We start from the raw sequence: 19,251 nt of genomic DNA, 5'->3' as shown, positions 1-19,251 counted from the left end.
AGAGCAAAAATTTTTTTGAAATATCTGCAGTCTTTGGTGCAATGTGTTAGTGTTGGCAGAGACCCCCCTTTTTAAACTGTAATATCAATCTTGGGAAAAATACAACCCAAGCAAATTATTTTTTATTTAACATAAGAGAGCTCATATTGTAAATTCTATGCAGATTAACTGATATTTTGATTTCCAAAAACGTATTTGTAATCATTACAGAACCTATTATTAATTAATCAACTGTTATTGTGTTACTGTTATTGTCTTTGGTAGCACTATCAGATAGATAAAGCAGTAATATGTATAGACCTATACAGCACTAAATTATGTCACAAATGATAATCGCGTTATATACTAAACATTTTATTTTAACCTTTTTTCTTTAAAGTTTTTTATTTTACATTTTGCCAGAAAATTGCTAGAAATGTGTCCCAGACAGGTACAATAATACATTAATTAAGAGCAGTCTGTAAATATCATTAAAAATGCTCTTTTGGCACTCATTTTGATAAAATCAAACACTGAATAATTGTTTGTTAGTGTAATATTTTATACCACAGTGATTTATGAAATAAAACCAAGTCATTTTCAGAAATCGCTTTAAAATTTCAATAACCTTACTGGCGTTTCTGAGGTTGCTACCAAGTGCTGGTCTGAGCCTCTGAGCATGCAGTTGGGTCTCCGTACCTGCCGCTTCACCCAACCCAACAGCAGGTGGCACTGTCTGAAAAAACGATAGGCTGGAAGTGCTAATCTGTGTCTCCGCTGGGCCTGCAGCTTCACCTTACTCCGCTCTGGCCAAAACTCTGCACTTTTGAAAGTTTTTTTTTATTTTATTTTTTTTTTATTAGATCTTATAAGAACATACAGAAAAAAGAACAAATGACCAAACAAAGAAACATCTTATTCATCTAGGAAGTCCAAATAGCAGCATCCACTCAAAAAAAAAAAAAAAAAAAAACAGGAAAAAAAAACAAAACAAATAAATTTATATAAAAATAATAAAATTGAAATAAATAAAAAGCAAAATAAGGAATTGAAGAAGACCATTAAATCTCTGTGGAAAAGCAAAAAAGTGGGGGGGGAGGGGGTTCACTTTTGAAAGTAAACTCACCTAGAGACGCCATTATAACCGCTCCATAAGTGACGTCACTCAGCAAACCAAGCTTCAGTTCAGTGATTATCAAGCTAGTGTTTGGATTATCATTTGAGCGCGTTTTCAGAGTTTGAGTGAATTTACCGATTTACGAATCATCCTTCGACTCAAAACAATTGATGAGTGAACTAGAACACTTTGTGAGTGAAAACACAATGCCTGTATTTGTCCACGCGATGGCAGCAACGGCATCTGTGTGTGGTGGAATGGAGATAGCTGAGGCGGGTTTGTGGATGGACACAATCGGCTTTTGCGACGACTTCTGTCCCTGGCTTGACCAGGTGGACGGGACTGTGGTTTCAGAGGCCGATACAGCACTTCACAAGCCCTCTACTGCTAATAAAGTGGAGGGAAATACAACCGGTGAGACTATCAGCAAACACTCAAGCTTTCTTAGGTGTAGAAATGATTAAAACTGGGGAAATATGTATATTAAATTATTGAGGGATTAAAATAAAAGTATAAATGACAAATAAGAGATGAGAAATTATCAATAATGGGTTTTAAATAGACTTTGGAACGTGAAAAAGTTGTCATGTGAGGAAAATTGTCCAAAAGTGAGACTTTTGTTTTCACTTGGCCTACATGAATGGATATTTAGGAATAAATGTTTAGGAATAGCCAAAAAATACATTGTATGAGTCAAAATGAATGATTATTACTTTCATTCCATCAATCATCAGTCTATTAGGGAAAGTTTATAATTTTCCATGAAGATATTTTATGAATATATTTGAATTTTCATGAAGCTGACCCCGATGACTGATTTTCTTATCCAGGGCCATCTTTGGAGACCATCAGTTTCTGCAGTAACTTTTGTCCCTGGCTGGACGAGGAGGACTGGACTGTGGTTTCAGATGGCGGTACAGCACTTGATGAACCATCTACCGATAATAACGAGGAGAAAAACACAACGGGTGAGCTTTCTTAGATTTAAGCCATTTCAAAAACTGGAAGAAGATATATATGAATGTATTGGCGGGATTAAAATAAATGGAATATATATGCACACAGACTTTTAATTATTAACCAGACGGAGGGCTTACAATTATCTTAAATAAAATAAATACCTTTATAGAGATGGTATAAGTATATAAGTTCACTCACCTGGGAAATGGAGGCCACGTGATTGGTTTGTGAGCACATTTAAGCGCACAGAGCATGCCATATCTTCTGATAATTGTAAGAAATAATTCCAAAAAAGCAATTGACTGTGTAAAGCCACATAAAACAAATACAAATACGATGTACATGCCGAGTTCAGTGGCTAATCAGCCGGAATCTGCTGAGGTGAAGTGACAGCGACCAGCGAGACCTAGCTGTCACTCAAGTGGCCACACCCTTAATTATGCAGATCTAATACAACTTAATATAAACGAAACAGATGAGTATAAAAAAATTCACCCCCTCACAGTTGTCATGAAGAAAAATACTAGCTATATGAACCAAAATCGTTCTTTGTACCAGGCTGTAAAGACTTTTTCTCCTGTCAAGTTGGCTATTTTAACAGTAGGCTTAATAGAAATCTACTCTATCATAGAGCCAGAACTAGTGTAATTACAATGAATTGCAGTTTCAGTTACTTCCGTATTTGCTTTACGAGGGAGAGCGGGGGTTGCCGCTTGGTTTTACATGTGTAATTAGTTTAAATCAAGGATCAAAGGCATACAAGTGATTGTTGTAACAAATGCATCTCAAACAATGTTGTTTAAACTGACATAACTGAGTAAATGACACTCAATGACAGTCATAAGCATGCATAAAATCTCATTCATATTAATAGTGTGTCATGTGATGATCATAAAAGTGTCATGATGAGTTTAGTAAAGTGTTTCTATGATTATCAGTTTCTGAAAATTGACCATTATGACTGATTCTGTCATCCAGGCTCACTTTTGGAGATCATCAGCTTCTGCAGCAACTTCTGTCCATGGCTGGAAGAGGACTGGACGATGCTTTCAGATGACAGTACAACACCTTATGAGTCCTCTCCCGATAACAGTGTGGAGGAAAACACAACCGGTGAGACTGTGTGCAACCACAAAAAAAGAAATGAAAGACATTTAGCTGCTCTTAGTACGAGTATTTTCAGAAAATCAGCAGCTCAAAAGTCCCTGACAGAGGGAAAAATCTATTTTAAAATGGTTCACTGAAAATCATCAGATAAACAAGATGATATGATAGTTTTAATGCACTTACTTTAGACACAAAGCAACTATTCTCATAGGCCTATGACTCAAACATAATTTTATACTCCTTAAAGGACCCGTGAAATTAAAATAATAAGTGTCTAAAATAACTTGTCTGAAGTTATTGCTGACGGGATCGTCATAGCAGCGTCAGCCAATGAAATTAGTCGACTACTTTCTGAGCTGGGGTATTTGCATAAAGCAATCTGATTGGCTGACGCTTTCGTTGGCACATGAAAAGTTGAGAGGTTCCCAACTTCTCCAGCGAGCACCTTCACTGAAGCGGTGCCAATGGATCCACATTGCAATGACGTCACCCATTCAAAGTGAATGGGAAGCGTTGACGTTGACGCCCTGTGTGAATGTCTCTATAAGCTAGTGTGGTACACAACAGTAACAAAATTCACATTTAAAAGATATAAGCATGTAAAGCTTGCACTTCAGCCTAAACCAATTAAATATTTTGACCAATCAAATGCTCTCTAATATGTTATGCCCCGCCCTCTTTTCCTTATTGGCTTTTCATTTGATGTGCTTGAGCTCAATCACTCTCACTGGCAGAACTGTGAGAAGAACTAAAGGCTATTGGCTGTTTTTTAAGGGGAGGGGCTATTCTTTGCCCCGCCCTCGCTTAATGTTTCAGTTGAGATTATATATATGTTGTTACATATATATATATATATATATATATATATATATATATATATATTATATATGAAACATTAAACAATAAATGCACATCTCAAAGCCCTTAATAAGTACTTAATAATGCTTTTTATTTTATGATTGCTCCACATTTATATATGATGGGGTATTTGAAGTTGTTTGTGATTTTGATCACACAGCACCACAGTTTAGTCTAACCCACAAATTCACTGGCATTCAGGAGTTTATGAAGGAGCTACATTAGACCATAGGGGTCCCACTTTAGGAAAATTCAGTCTATATCTAAATCATTATTCATATTTTACATTTATAAATTCTTAAAAGCCTGTACTATCTTGTTTCTAATATTTTCTTTGTTGTTTTTCTTCATTTAAGAAATTCAGTCACAAGGAAGCAGGAGGAACAAAATCCGTGCTTTCTTCAGGAGGGTGTGGGAGGTCATGAAGAAGCCTTTCCTCCGCAGAAGACGGATAAAAGTGGAGCCTGATTCTGGTCCAGATCGAGAGCCAAATCCAGATCGAGAGCCAAATCCTGATTTAGAGCACATTCTAGATCATGAGCTAGGTCCAGTTCGAGAGCCAGCTCCAGATCGAGAGCCAGATCTAGATCAAGAGCCTGATCCAGATCGAGAGCCAGATTCAGATCGAAAGCCTGATCCAGATCGAGAGCCTGATCCAGATCGAGAGCCTGATCCAGATCAAGTGCCTGATCCAGAGCACAAGCCAGATCATGAGCTGGATCCAGATCAAGAGCCAGGTCCAGATCAAGAGCCAGATCCAGATCAAGAGTATGATGAAGATCCAGATCCGGATCGAGAGCCAGATCCGGGTGAAGATCCGGATCAAGAGCCAGATCCGGGTGAAGATCCAGATCGAGAGCCAGATCCGGGTGAAGATCCGGATCAAGAGCCAGATCCGGGTGAAGATCCAGATCGAGAGCCAGATCCAGGTGAAGATCCAGATCGAGAGCCAGATCCAGGTGAAGATCCAGATCCGGGTGAAGATCCAGATCGAGAGCCAGATCCGGGTGAAGCGCCAGATCCGGGTGAAGATCCAGATCAGGAGCCAGACCCGGGTGAAGAGCCAGATCCAGATCGAGACCCAGATCGAGAGCCAGATCCGGATAAAGAGCCAGATCAGGATAAAGAGCCAGATCCGGATGAAGAGCCAGATCAGGATGAAGAGCCAGATCTGGATGAAGGGCCAAATCAGGATAAAGAGCCAGATCAGGATGAAAAGACAGATCGGGATCAAGAGCCAGATCCGGATGAAGAGCCTGTCCCTGGACCATCCGGTATTCAGAACACTACTAAACCTCATCCAGATCCAGAGCCTGTCCCTGGACCGTCTGGGCTCCAGTTCTCAGCGTCAGGAGCCAATAATAACAGTCGTCAGTACTATTATAAATATGCTAATTAATATATATTTGTTAATATAAGATAATATCAGCATGATAGACCTGAAAACACCTTAACAACCTCTTCTTTTTTCAGGATGTTTAGAAAGTTTCTACAAACTGGGAGCTGTTCTAGGAAGCGGGGTCTACGGCACAGTGCACAAAGGTGTCCGTAAATCTGATTGCATGGAGGTAAAACTCTCTTACTATACACGTGTGTCTGTGTTGATTAAATAAATTAGAGACTGAAGAATATGTGGGAAAATAATTATAATTGTATTTTCTCTTTGCAGGTTGCCATCAAACGGATTCAGAAGAGAAAAGGTTACTGTAACACCTTTACGGTAAGTTGAAAAAATCACTGAATATTTAATTCTTTAACTGTACGTTCACACCGAAAGCAGCGAGAGTGTCAAAGTAGCCGGAAGTCATTCATTTTCAATGGGAGCTGGTGGTGATAACCAGGGCCGGACAGAATCTGCGGACATTTTTTGCTATTTCTGTGGAGAATTTTGTGAAAAATCTGCGTATTTATGCGGAATTATTTTGAGTATCGTAACTAAAAACCTAATATTAAAAATAATTTCTTTTTAACTTTTACTTAATGTTTGCAATGCAAATCCATCTAGATCCACTTATTTGGTAAACAAACCAAGTCTCTTATACATCTACTGAAAGACAGAGAATATTACTTTACAAACTGTACTGTAAATAAATCAAATGAATACTTTTATATTAGTCAATATTATTATTACTGCAGTAAAAGTTGACAAATTAAGAATGAAACATGCGAAATTACATGAAACTCCAGAGGAAATGTGGATAGTGCGGTGTCGAATTATGTGCAATAATATGTAAAATAAGATCATGAAATGTATCACTCATGTAAACACTTTCATATTATTGTCTTATTCACATTAAGGCAAGTTATTTGATCACTGATGTCCATGTAAACGTAGTCACTGTCTGCTTGCTCTGCATCTGTGTTAGCAGTGTGAAAATCAGCTGTAGTTCACTTATGCCGAGTTCAGACTGCATGATTTTCAAAGTCATCGTGTCACAGATGTTTTCACACTGCATGACTATCTGGGCGTGCGTTTCGTCGCTGTTTTGTTTACACTGCAAGATGGATCGGCGACAGGGGCTTTCACATTGCATGACTTTACTATAGGAAGAATCGCAGACAACTTCGTCCAAACTACGTCTCACAGCCAAAAACACGTCGTATATCTTTTGTTATTCACTACATGATGAGAAAGAAGTCTTTAATGGGGTAGAAAATGAACATATTTGCTCACCTGGGTTTGAAGGGAATTAGCAATTTCTCCTCAACTTTTGTTTTTAACTTTTGTAAGAAATGACAAACAGACACGGGCGCTCCTGTCTAACCTCCACTAGTTTTTTCTCCGTTTCTTAGGTCCAAAAAAAAACAAAAATGAGCGCTTTTACCTTCTCCCTCAACCTCCCGCTGGCCTGCAGGCACACACACAAACACAAGTGAATGCTGCTCTCTCATTGGCTGATCGCTGATGTTATTATCAGTCAAAACTCATTTCACACAGCATGATTTGAATCGCCGACAGCTCCAGATATTCAGCACTCCAAATATCTCACAGGCATCAGCGACTCATCAGGGATTCTCTCAGATTGTGTCTTTGATAGTTCACACTGTGTGATTGTCACTCAAGTGCACGAGGACCGACTTGCCTGTGATTTCAGGCATTTGTCGGCGATTTCTCAAAACCTGCCGGCGAGTCAAAAATGGGGCTAAAATCATGCAGTCTGAACTCGGCATTAATGAAACTCCCCTTTTCATTCAAAACCATCCCTCTTTAACCATTTGACACTCCCACCTAACACTCACCCAATTTTGTTCAAATTAGAGGTGTGAAAACACCCTGCAGAGCAGGGGGGTTTAGTGGCCCTTTAAGGCCCCGTTTAAAACGCATAAGTTTTGCTACGGTTACGCCATCCGTCCACACTACGCCAGAGTTCTCGAGTGCTGAAAACGGAGCGTTTTGAAAACGCTGGAGAGGCTGTTTTCATTCTGAAGCGCGGCTGCTCCATCTCAGTGTGGATGAAGGAAAACGGAGACATCTGAAAACGGAGGTGGGGCTGCTGAGATTCGCTACCTGATTGGGGCTTTTGTGTCATTGCGTTTCCTTCCTTTATTTGTCAAGCCCCTATCACATGACTATAACACATGGCTTTAACGCTACCGGAAGACAGCAGACCAGCCTTCACTGTAAACAACAACATGGACACAGAAATGGGAGCGTTGTTTGCACTATTGTCTATTTTAGGCGCCATTGTGCAGTTATTCATTTGTTACGTTTAGTAACAACTCGACCTCGTCGTCTGTCCACAAAAATACCTCTCTTGCTTTCTTTGGCATCGCGTTCATTGTTCAACCGGCGTTTGTTGACTTACAATAACCAAATGCAGAGCAAGACACATGCTTCCAATTAATACTAGAACGCGCATGCCCAGAGTGCGCGAATGGTCACGAGTTGTACGTTTTTGGTGGCGTAGTGTGGACGGAGATATGTTCAGAAACGCTAGTTGATACGCTAGTGTGGACACGGACGCCGTTTTAAACTAAAACACAGTGTAAACGGGGCCTTAGTGGCTCTTTAAGTGCATGAACTTTTTCAGAAAATCTGAAAACATTTTCTGCATGAGCTAATCCTTTAAATGAAATCTTCCTTCAGATCTGCATCAACTAACCCTTGTGTTTTTCTTTTCTTTTTAGCTTGCTTCAACTGCCGAACCGATGTTAAAAGAAGTGGCGTATATGCTCAGGCTTCAGCGTCCGCCATTGTGCAAAAACGTGATCCAAATGTACGAGTGGTTTGAAGAACCTGGAAGCTATTCATTGGTCATGGAGTACCCCAAGCCTTGTGAATCCCTGTGGGACTTTGTAAGCAAGCAGGATAAGCTGACCGAGCCTGTGGCACGTGGCCTCGTGCGTCAGATAGTCCTGGCAGTCCAGCATTGCATTGACAAAGGCGTTGCGCACAATGACCTGCATGGCAACAACATCCTGGTCAACACAAGGACGAGGCAGATCAAGCTGATCGACTTCGGCCGCGCTTACAAAGTGGAAAGTGGAAACTACAAAAAAGCCGTCTTCACCAGTACAAGGGCTATAGGCTACCTGCTGTGTTACATGGTGACCGGAGACTTGCCGAATGACTTCGATAATGCCAAGCGCAGGATTTTGCTCACGCCCGGCTTAACCAATGGTGAGTAAACAGACTCTATCTGTGTTTTATAAACAGATTTTAACTTTATTTTTAAAGTTAAACCTACATTTTTATGCACATTTTGAAGATTTATGCACATCTTGGCAAATACTGCACTATTAAGGGTATAGGGGGCGGTTTAGGATACAGCCATTGGTGGTATTTCAGGAGGTATCTTGATGAATGTCAGCTTTAGTGTATATTATACAGCCTTAAAGTAAGATGTAGTCTTATAAGCAGTGCATTAACCCTCTTTCCCCTTGTACAGACTGCTGTAAACTGATCAAAAAGTCTCTGAGCCAAAAGATGACACTTAAACAGTTCTTACAATATAACTGGATGAAGTGACACTGGATGAAGACGAGACGCAATACAGATGAAGGTAAATACAACTCAGCCTGAAGGAAACTACAGTTATTGGGTTTTAGATCTCACTCTGATGTCAAAACAACGAAAGTATTACATAACAGAAAGTATTAACTGAAACGTTTTATTCATCGTAAAGCTTCAATTACAAATTTACGCTGGATTTTGTATCTCTACAATGCATGTAAACTAGCTTGACGGCAAAACAACATCAAATTGAAGTCTAACATTGGCATTAAAAACATGTCTAGTTAATTAATTGATTTGCATTTTAGCATGTTTTTGATGTAGTTTTGACATCAAGGTCCCCCTGGGTTGCTTCTCATTTTATATAAGTATGCGTTAGACAAACACCAGACATGTTTTTAACATTGTTTCTTTTGTTTTTCTTCAGTATGGACTTCACACTTTAAATGCAAAAGGGTTTTCTATAAAAAAAAACTCATAAAAACCAACACAAACTGCAAATGGAAAAAAGAAGAACTCGCATCTAACTGATCCAGAACCAGGACCTGATGAAGAGTTTGTCCAAGGACCCAAACACTGCATCGTCATCAATCCCAGGAAAATGCCTCTTCTGTGCAGTTAGAAATGGAAACCTGTGGTGGACTCTGAGGATGCATTTCGAGGAGGACATGTTGTTTTCCTAGAGGATGATAATGATGATAATGAAACACCAGCACTAGTACAATGCATTGGATCAGGTTTATATAATAAGCAGAAGGTTTTAAATACAAATTGTTAGACATTCCTAGGCTAAAACAATGTGTATTTTTTTTAATTGGCGAAAAAAATCCACTGAACACAAATAAAAATATTTTTAGGTGAAATCGGAGAGCTCCCTCATCCTCCATAGACAGCAACAGCCCCAAGTTGCTCAGAAACAAAGTCCAGAAACTACCAGAAAAACAATCTGGCATTTTTCAGGACTTTAAGGATGAGGAAGCTCTCAGAACTAGCGATATAAGAAATGAGCTAGGAGGAGTAGGGGGTGGTGGAGGGTCTTTTTCTTTCTCAGTTTGTGTTGTGGATGGAAGTGTACATTACTAACACTGACCCTTAAAGTAATTGTAGATTTCTAATGATTTTTGGACAGTCCTAGGCTGAAATGAGCATGCTTTTTTTTTTAATGGGCGAAAACATCCCCTAAAAACACAAACAAAAATATTTTTAGGTGAAATCGGAGAGCTCCCTCATCCTCCATAGACAGCAACAGCCCCAAGTTGCTCAGAAACAAAGTCCAGAAACTACCAGGAAAAAAATCTGGTATTTTTCTGGACTGCGAGGGTGAGGGAGCTCTCAGAATTACCGATATTAGAAATGAGTTAGGAGGAGTAGGGGGTGGTGGAGGGCCTTTTAATTACAATACATTTGCAGTTTTGGATGAACTGCCTATTTAAGCGATAGAATTAGTGGATTTCAGCATGGTAATAAGGTGCTGTGTGCTTGCTCATTAAATTAAATAATATAAATTTTATAAAAAGTTACTGGAAAGTTAAGAAAACCAAATCCTGTTTCATCATTAGAACATGGAGGAGCTAACTTAAAAATGATGTACGGGTTTTGCTTCTCTTATAAATCTGACTTAATGCATTGCGACCCAGGCTGAAGTACTGGGGAATTCAGAATGCCGGTGTTCAACTCTTTCAGGGTGGATTTATTTAATCATCATCCTTATAACCTCTGGAGAAACAACACATCCTCTTCAAATGATGTTTCCATCAATATCTTGGAGTATCAGCATTAAAGAGTTTCTTCTGTTTAAAAGTTTTTCTGAATAAATTGAAGGGATGATACAACATTCTTGCCTAAAAAGCCTGAAAAGTACGTTTTGTTGCAATACTTTTCAAACTGTAGAGTGTCCTCTGCTTGTTGCTGTATGTGGACGGAGTAATACACAAGGGTGAATGGTGAAGAGGCGGTACCAGTGCTGTTACTGGTAGTATATGGCACGGCTATCAGCCAATCAGATTCAAGAGCCAGACAGGACTGTTGTGTGTGTGTGTGTGTATATATATATATATATATATAAAAGTATGTATAGGTTTAATTGTGAAATATAAAAAGGTAAATAAAAGGTAAATTATTTTGTACACTGTTTTGAACAAAATTAAAATAAAATAAACACTTGGAATTAAAATACTACACTGTGTGACCTTTTAAAACAAAATAAAGAAATCTGTAAACGGTGATTAAAAATACTTTGTAGTCCTAAATGTAATCAATCAAGGAAAATTAATCATTAATAAATAACTCAATACAACTCAAAATACAGGGTAGAATTCAATATTTACACATTATACTCAATAAATCGTTATACTGTTCAAGTGAATTGCTTCAGTATTCGAATGAATTGTTACGCTGTTCAAAAAATCGTTACACTGTTCAAAGGATCGTTACACTGTTCAAATGAATATATTTGCTGTTCAAATGAATCATCTCATTGTTCAAATGAATATATTTGCGGTTCTAATGAATATATTTGCTGTTCAAATGAATCATCTCACTGTTCAAATGAATATATTTGCTGTTCAAATGAATCATTTCGCTGTTCAAAATAATATATTTGCTGTTCAAATGAATCATCTCACTGTTCAAAAGAATATGTTTGATGTTCAAATGTATCATTTCGCTGTTCAAATGATTCGTTTCACCACTTTAAAAATTACCACTTTAAATTTTGAAATTTACCCTACCTTCAAATTACCCTAAAACTCTGTTTGAGACTGAAGTGTCCAAACACACATAACTTATATTCGCCTGTTTTGCCAGCTTATCTTAAATAATTAACTCCCGATCCTCGATATATGTGTATATATCTCTGACTCGGATGGCCAGTCCTCATCTGCACATTGGTCCCACAGTGGCATTGGGCATTCGTTTCAAAGGAGCGCTATAGGCAACATCTAATGTAAATATCTACATGTATGCATGAAAGAAAGGAAGGTAGAAAGATATAAATCTATTAAGATTTTGGTTAACGCAGATAGTTTTCCCCCAAAAAATGTCACTGATGTTAAACATTATTATTATTATTATTATTATATGTAAATATTACACAAAGGTAAATGGAATAACAGTAAACCCTTGATTAATTGCTTTGTAAAACATTTAGAGTCAAAAATAGTACCCAGAGAAAAGGCTACAGAGGAACTATGCAAAACAATGGCTGAATCTCTTTCCTTTTAAATTGTATTTATTTATTTATTTATTCATTTATTTATTTATTTATGTATTTTGTGTGTAGCCCCCCTAAACGTTTTTTCTATTTAATGTTACACATTAAAATGTGTATTCAGTGTATAATGTAAATGTGATCGGAAGTGTGTATATATTGTTATATTTTTTATTTTTATTCCCCATTTGAGTTTGTAAATTAATAATGTTAATAAAAAATTAAAAAGAAATAAAAATAAAAAATGTCATTAGCGCCGTCTGTTGTTTCTAAACAAGCATTACAAAAAAGAATGTATGGCAAAAACAATTAAAAATCCCTAATTATTTGTACATTGTAAATTTTATATTGCTATATTTGTATACTTTTTTTATTTACCCATATTTCTTTGCTGTTTTTTGTCATACATAATCATAGACTATTCAACAATTACAAGGCATTACTTTTTCTGAACATTATTTGTTTTAGACTCCTTAATTGTGACTGATCAATCGATATATTGATTAAATTAATAAATAAATTAGATTTTAAAATTGCCATTGAAATAAAAAAGAAAATAACGTGAGAGTAAATAAATGTAGTAGCAAGTAATGTAAGTAGAAACGCTCAATAATGTAGGCTAGATTAATGCAAACGATTACATTTTTAAAAAATCTTTTAATAAGGTTTCACAATAAACTACATAGCCCTAGTCTAATTTGTTTATTATCATTATTATTATTATTATTATTATTATTAATAATAATAATAATAATATTATTATTATTACTATTTGTATTATTATTTATTTTAATAATAATAATTATTATTATTTTATTATTACTATGATTATTATTATTATAATTACTATTGTTATTATTATTTATTTTAATTATTATTATTATTATTATTTTAATTATTATTATTACTATTATTATTATTATTTGGTTTAATTATTGTTGTTATCATTATTAGTATTATTATTATTATTGTTATTATTACATTCTAGTATAGGGGTCCATGCATCACACAAGTATGATCACGTCCTATACATAGCATCTAAAGTTTGAAATTATTAAAAATCCGAATCTTCGTTTAATAAAAGCAAACGAATACCTCTCATTTTTGCATATTTTAATATGTACCCAGCATATTAAGTCTTAAACGACATAAAAAGATATTAAGCTAAATCACACACCATGAAACGCTGTTGTCCACCCAAACACTACATTTCCCAGAAGGCCTCACTGACACAGGAAAAAGCGTCAGAGCATCGCTTGCGCTGCTACGTGTTCGGACAAGGCAGGAAGTTGACATGTCACGATTGCTGCATTGTTTTTTACACCCTCGATAATAAGATATTTACTTTATAAGTTTGCTGATACTGCCGTAGAGCAGGTGAGTGTCATATTTAAACACATTCAGCAGGACCGAGGCAGTAGCTAACTCGTTTAGCAGGTTATTATGTGGGTTTGAGGCCCATGCAACACACACACTGTGATGCTTAGGGGTTTAGCATTTGAGTAACGTTATCACTTTTCATCACTCTACTACTTGCAAGTTTGCTTTTAATCGGTGTTTGTTAATGTTAGAGCTAATGTCGAATTCCTGTCAGTTGTTTTGTAAAGTCAGACTGTCTGTGAAAAGTAAATAAGAATGATCTAGAATCAGCTCTGCATGTTTACATAGGAGTTCATATTAATAGGAAGTACAACTGATCAGTTCACAATGTATTGTTGTGAAGCTGTTTGAATATAGTTTATAGCTTATATTAGATAATAGATGTAGACTAGTTATATATCAGAGACAGAAATGCTGTAGAATTAAGTAACATGTAATCCAGCGTAATCTTTTAGTAATAACCACACTGCTCAATATATGTTATTCAATTTATTCATATTTGGATTCGCAAATTGTCTTTACCTTATATCGGATCTTCAGTTTTTATTATTTATGATGAGCAAATGTGTATGAATAGAAGACCAATGGATTAAAAAGTGAAAAACAGCTTTCATTTTTTCATATTTTGTTTATTGTATATTATTATTTTTTTTTTTTGGTATTGTTTTCACCAAAAATCAATAGCCTAGGGATTGTCCTGTAAATAAAGGTTAAAACCCCTAATAATAATAATAGTAAAAAAATAAAATATATGCAGAGAAATCCACAACATGGGAGCAGTACCAGAACACCCAAAGTTTTCAGTTTATAACAACTGAGATGGTTTTGACACTGTGGAGCAATTCCAACATTATGGATGTGACATTTAAAGTAAAAACTTCACAGAGAAAGTATATGTTAACATTATATTGAAACATCTGTTTATATTTTCAAAAACTACTAACCACAGAGTTATGGATTCAGAAAAATATCATTCTGTAAACACGTTATATTTTAAATGAGGAAAATAAACATGCGTTATGGATGTGACCAAAGAAGAATGCGAGTTTACTGTGTACTACAAACTTTGTAGAAATTCTGTAAATTAAACTGCACAACCCAAAAGAAATGATGCTTATTAAAAGGATAAGAGTTGCTCACTATAGAACAAACATGATTAATTTTATTTTAGTTTTCATTTTTGCATTTATTGAGGAAAAAGCTTTGTTATTATTAAGCCCCAAGTGTAGGGGGAAAAAACATAATAAAAAGCATAATAAACAGAAAAACAAATGTGTTGGGGTGGTGGATTTCCCAAACAAAACAAAAACGTAATGCAAAAGATCCCCTTCGGTCGACAACCAAACTCGAACACTCAGTTGAGAGTATATGAATAGATTTATTATAGAAAAAAGTAGTAAATATAAATGAGCATCTCTTCAGGGTGGCCACAGGCCAAAATAACATAATGTAAATGAACTAAATTACCTTTAAATATTTAAAGAAAAATGCAGCACAAATGAGCTCCCCGAACCCTGCCGGAAGCTCCTTTTTATACAGGCCTCCAAGACCAGCAGCCAATCAGATCACGCCGGTATGGGATAACAGAAAAAACAGCAAGAAGGTGGGACAAAGAAAGAGACATATGCAATACGCAATAAAAATAAATAAATAAACTTTAGTCGTAACAGTTATGGATGTGAGATTTCTCTGTTAGACATTTTTGAGTACTTTATAGTACTGTACAATACAAGCCTACACAAAAAAACAGCACTGTAAAACCCAATAAGTTAAGGTAACTCAAACCATTTGAGGAAACTGATTGCAACAAACCATTTAAGCTCAAAAACTAATCTTAAAGAGTACTGTGAACTTAATCCATTTGAGTAAACGATGCAATTTGAGCACAGTAAAACCCAATAAATGAAGAGAACTCAAACCAACTGAGTACTCTAAAACACAATAGGTTAACCGTTAGAGGAAACCGATTGCAACAAACCATTTGAGTTAAAAAACTAATCTATATGAGTACTGTGACCTTACTCCATTTAAGTTGAAGTAATGAGGTATTTAATTAATTCATTACCTTCAACACTGAGTTCAAAACTCTTTTCAAATGAGCAGAATTACTTTCAGTCACTTTTGAGTTCACCACTCATTTTAGAGCTGCACGATTCTGGCTAAATTGAGAATCGAGATTTTTTGCTTAAATTAAAGATCACGATTTTCTCATGATTCTGTAGAGGTTAATATGAGTCGGCAATTATTGTTTTTTCTCAAACATATGGCAAAACAACAATAATAATATTATGTGTAGGTCTACTGGTTTCTAAAAATATTTAAAAATATAATAAATATATAATAATTAATATTTATAAAATATAAAATATTAATTATATATATATATATATATATATATATATATATATATATATATATATATATATATTGAATATATTAATTTTAATTTATTAAAATATATATTAAACTATATAAATATTAATATATATATAATATATTCTACTTATAAAAATTCTACTTATAATAATTCTATTGTTGAATTCTATTGTGTAGGCCTATGCTTGCAATCTGTCATTGACAACATTATTAGACCATTAATTCACTGGTAAAATCAACATTATATTGGCTAAAGTAGTTATATTGACACTGTAAACATTATTTTCATGCACAGCTCTGTGTTCGCTGTAAAAGAAAAACATATCAAATGCTTGTCGCCATCATAACTCTAAAATGCAATATGATTATTTAAATGATGTGCACGCTTTCGGTTTCATTTTTTACTGCCATAAACTGAATATTATTTACAACTTATTACCTGTTACTTACAGCCTATGCAGGTTCTGTTCACTAAAGTAGACACATGCGCGTCTATCATTAAGTAGGGTTGCCCGCTTGCCCTCTCTGTGATAACAGCTCACGGTCAACAGCTCGAGTCACGTGTGATTTCCCAGCTGCGAAAACAGCATTATATGAAGAGAAAAATTACATTTTAAGGTGAATTATACCTTATAAATTCTATAAAGTCTTTCAACATCATTTAGAGTTGTCCTTGTCGATGAGCAACGTGTGTGAAACAATGAAAAGACTCGTGCAGCCGCCTTTGCTTCTCTCCTGATCTTGAAAATATGATTGGCAGAGTTGTAGAAATGCTGGATTAAGATCGTCTAGGGGGTCGAATCGAGATTGCGATCTTTTTACGATTAATTGTGCAGCTCTAACTCATTATATTTGATTAAGTTTACTGTTGGGTTTTACAGTGTTTATATTTTTTCATGGCTAGGTTGACATTTGCATGGAATTGCTCTGTGACTAAATTACAAATAGTCAGCCCGAAAGATTTGTGGTTTTGTAGTCCAGAATCTCATATAATAACTCTTTTTCTCTGTGTCCGAACACTAGTATGTTGCCAACGAGTTCCCCGCAGATCCACCGTAATGGCAGTCTGAGTGAGCGGGATGCGGCGCGACACACAGCTGGCGCTAAGCGCTACAAATACCTGCGGCGGCTCCTGCATTTCCGACAGATGGATTTTGAGTTTGCCGTGTGGCAGATGCTGTACCTGTTCACATCGCCACAGAAAGTGTACCGCAACTTCCACTACCGCAAACAGACTAAAGACCAGTGGGCCCGAGACGACCCTGCGTTCCTGGTGCTGCTCAGCATCTGGCTCTGTGGTGAGGAAATATAACTCTCTGATTGTTATTTAATAATGCGTGCATTTTGTTTTGCTGCTTTGAGATGATAATTATTGTGAAAATGGATATACATATTAGGGATGCAACAACACTGACTTCTCATGCTTCAGTTTGGATTTTAGTTTTAGGTCACGGATTCAGAACAGTTCAGTATATGATGTGTTCAGTTAAAAACTAAACTAAAAAAAGAAAAGATAAAAAACTTTACAAGCTAATTACAATACAAAATGAATACAATATATCAATGATAACACTTAAGGCTGATTTATACTTCTGCATAGAGTGATAAGGTTTTGTCGATAGACGATGTTATCTTCCATCGCCGATAGACATCGTGATCCTCTGCCCCACTCCCGTCACAAACCTGCTCATGAAAAATTCACACTTGGGCCCTGTGTACACTTTGCATCTTAGTTTTAAAATGGTATTTTAGAACGAAAATGATCCACATCCACTCTGGTGTTTCATCTAGCATTTCTAAACAGCCCTCCTTCCTCACTATATGCGCTGCAGCGTACGCGCTTGTCTGAGCTCCAGCAGTCAGTATGGGGTGCTTTGAGCACAAAACCCTTAAAAGCAGTGCACGTCGGGCAGTTTATCAAGGATGTACCACTGGATCGCGTCTCACTGTAGTTGTTAAATGTGATATTTAATTAACTTTATCTCTATCTGACGACTCTTCAGTCTTTGAATCTGTCAGGTAACGTGTCACAGCGTCAGTACCCTGCTTCAATCTTTTGCTTTTACGCTTGTACTTAGTAATTTTAGCGAAAACCTGTTGGTTGAGATACTGTTGGTTGTGCACCTTTATTACCAACCAAGTTTGTCGACGCCATTATAACGACATGGATCACTCTGCCTATTCATGCAGAGAGTCCCGTGGAAAAATTGACTGATAGGTGGTAATTTGTGTGTTACTTATCTTTGTTTATTTATGGTTTGGTTTTTGGTTAATTCAAAGACCATGCGGGTCAGGTAGTTGAAACGGTTGGCTACAAATAATTAATTTGTTATGAATTAAGTGATTATTCATAAATAATTAATTTACCACTGCCTACGATGACTATGCCATCATGTTTCACATTAGACATTGTACGGTACCAATATGGTCGACATCGCCCAACCCTATCGAGTGATCGACGTGACCTACGGCGCATGCGTTGCATGTAGTCGTGATTTATATTTCTGCGTGCGGTTTGTGTTCCTCTGCAATAACACTTTCAAAATGCGTGCGGGCAGTAGGCGTTTGTTCTTCTGTGTCGAGTTTCTTTGTGTGTATTTTTTGTTTTACAATTAGCTAAAATTCGCGGGGCGGGAACCAGCGGACGTGTAACAACTTTAATTATATGGTAAACACAAAACAAAAGTTTCCTTCATGGGATTCGACACTTTCCATCAGGCTCATGGTTCTTAGCACCGCCCACGCTCGTCACAGCCACCAAGTCGACCAATCACTGAGCTTGCGCTTCTCATCATTTCAATGTGTTGTTAAATTTTTTGAGAGGTGCGCTTCAGCGTCAGATACGGTGAGGGCTATGTGACCAGTCGAAGGCTGCGCCGGAAGTATGGATCAGCCTTTACAGTTGCAGTTCACAGTTGTAGACGCACATTGTCTAACTGATGTTGTTATATATCTGCAGTGTCGACGGTGGGCTTTGGTCTGGTTCTAGATATGGGTTTTGTGGAGACATTGACGCTGTTGCTCTGGGTTGTTTTCATCGACTGCATTGGAGTCGGGTTGCTCATATCTACACTTATGTGGTAAGGTGACACACAATGCTTTTATTTTGTACCTAAAGTTGTACTAAACAAGGCTTTAAAAACACCAATCAGCAGTAAGGGGCGTGTCTAGAGGAGATTGTAAAAAGTAATAATGCACCTTATGTCTAGCATCATAAGTCGAGTCATAGATCAGCCAAGAAAATTATTACATATACAGTATCCCTGTTAAAAAAGCACATCAATCCGTTTCATAAGACTTTTGTTAACTCCT

The 19,251-nt window shown here is 36.6% G+C and overlaps 2 protein-coding genes across 4 annotated transcripts in view; both read left to right on the top strand.

The window, feature by feature from the left end:
- The first annotated feature begins 846 nt into the window (after positions 1-846).
- Positions 847-10,836, top strand: LOC110439848 (uncharacterized). 3 transcript variants are annotated; one of them, XM_073954867.1, is made up of 10 exons: positions 847-1,510; positions 1,927-2,064; positions 3,035-3,169; positions 4,378-4,860; positions 4,951-5,391; positions 5,495-5,589; positions 5,691-5,741; positions 8,150-8,642; positions 8,911-9,024; positions 9,403-10,836. In XM_073954867.1, the coding sequence occupies exons 1-9, from the start codon at positions 1,267-1,269 to the stop codon at positions 8,988-8,990; spliced, it is 2,160 nt and encodes a 719-aa protein (XP_073810968.1). In that variant the 5' UTR covers positions 847-1,266; the 3' UTR covers positions 8,991-9,024; positions 9,403-10,836. The 3 variants fall into 3 exon arrangements, with proteins under 3 accessions (XP_073810968.1, XP_073810967.1, XP_021332628.3); XM_073954866.1 differs by having other exon boundaries at positions 4,378-4,890; positions 4,981-5,391; XM_021476953.3 differs by having other exon boundaries at positions 4,378-5,391.
- Positions 10,837-13,419: 2,583 nt separating this feature from the next.
- The window catches only part of unc50 (unc-50 homolog (C. elegans)), an 11,200-nt gene continuing 5,368 nt past the window's right edge, over positions 13,420-19,251 (top strand). Inside the window, 3 exon segments of the mRNA NM_200247.1 lie at positions 13,420-13,560; positions 16,963-17,237; positions 18,899-19,019. Coding sequence (NP_956541.1) covers positions 16,964-17,237; positions 18,899-19,019 — 395 coding nt within the window. The 5' untranslated portion in view covers positions 13,420-13,560; position 16,963.

This window comes from Danio rerio, chromosome 6, assembly GCF_049306965.1.
Source record: "Danio rerio strain Tuebingen ecotype United States chromosome 6, GRCz12tu, whole genome shotgun sequence".
NCBI classification, from domain to species: Eukaryota; Metazoa; Chordata; class Actinopteri; order Cypriniformes; family Danionidae; genus Danio; species Danio rerio.
The sequence above is the reverse complement of the archived record's forward strand: the minus strand, read 5'-3'. Positions and strand labels throughout refer to the sequence as shown.

Coding starts and splice junctions, on each gene's coding strand:
- LOC110439848 (XM_021476953.3), top strand. CDS start 1,267: ATGAGTGAACTAGAACACTTTGTGAGTGAAAACACAATGCCTGTATTT. Junction 1,511..1,926: donor AGTGGAGGGAAATACAACCG/GTGAGACTATCA, acceptor TTTCTTATCCAG/GGCCATCTTTGGAGACCATC. Junction 3,170..4,377: donor TGTGGAGGAAAACACAACCG/GTGAGACTGTGT, acceptor TCTTCATTTAAG/AAATTCAGTCACAAGGAAGC.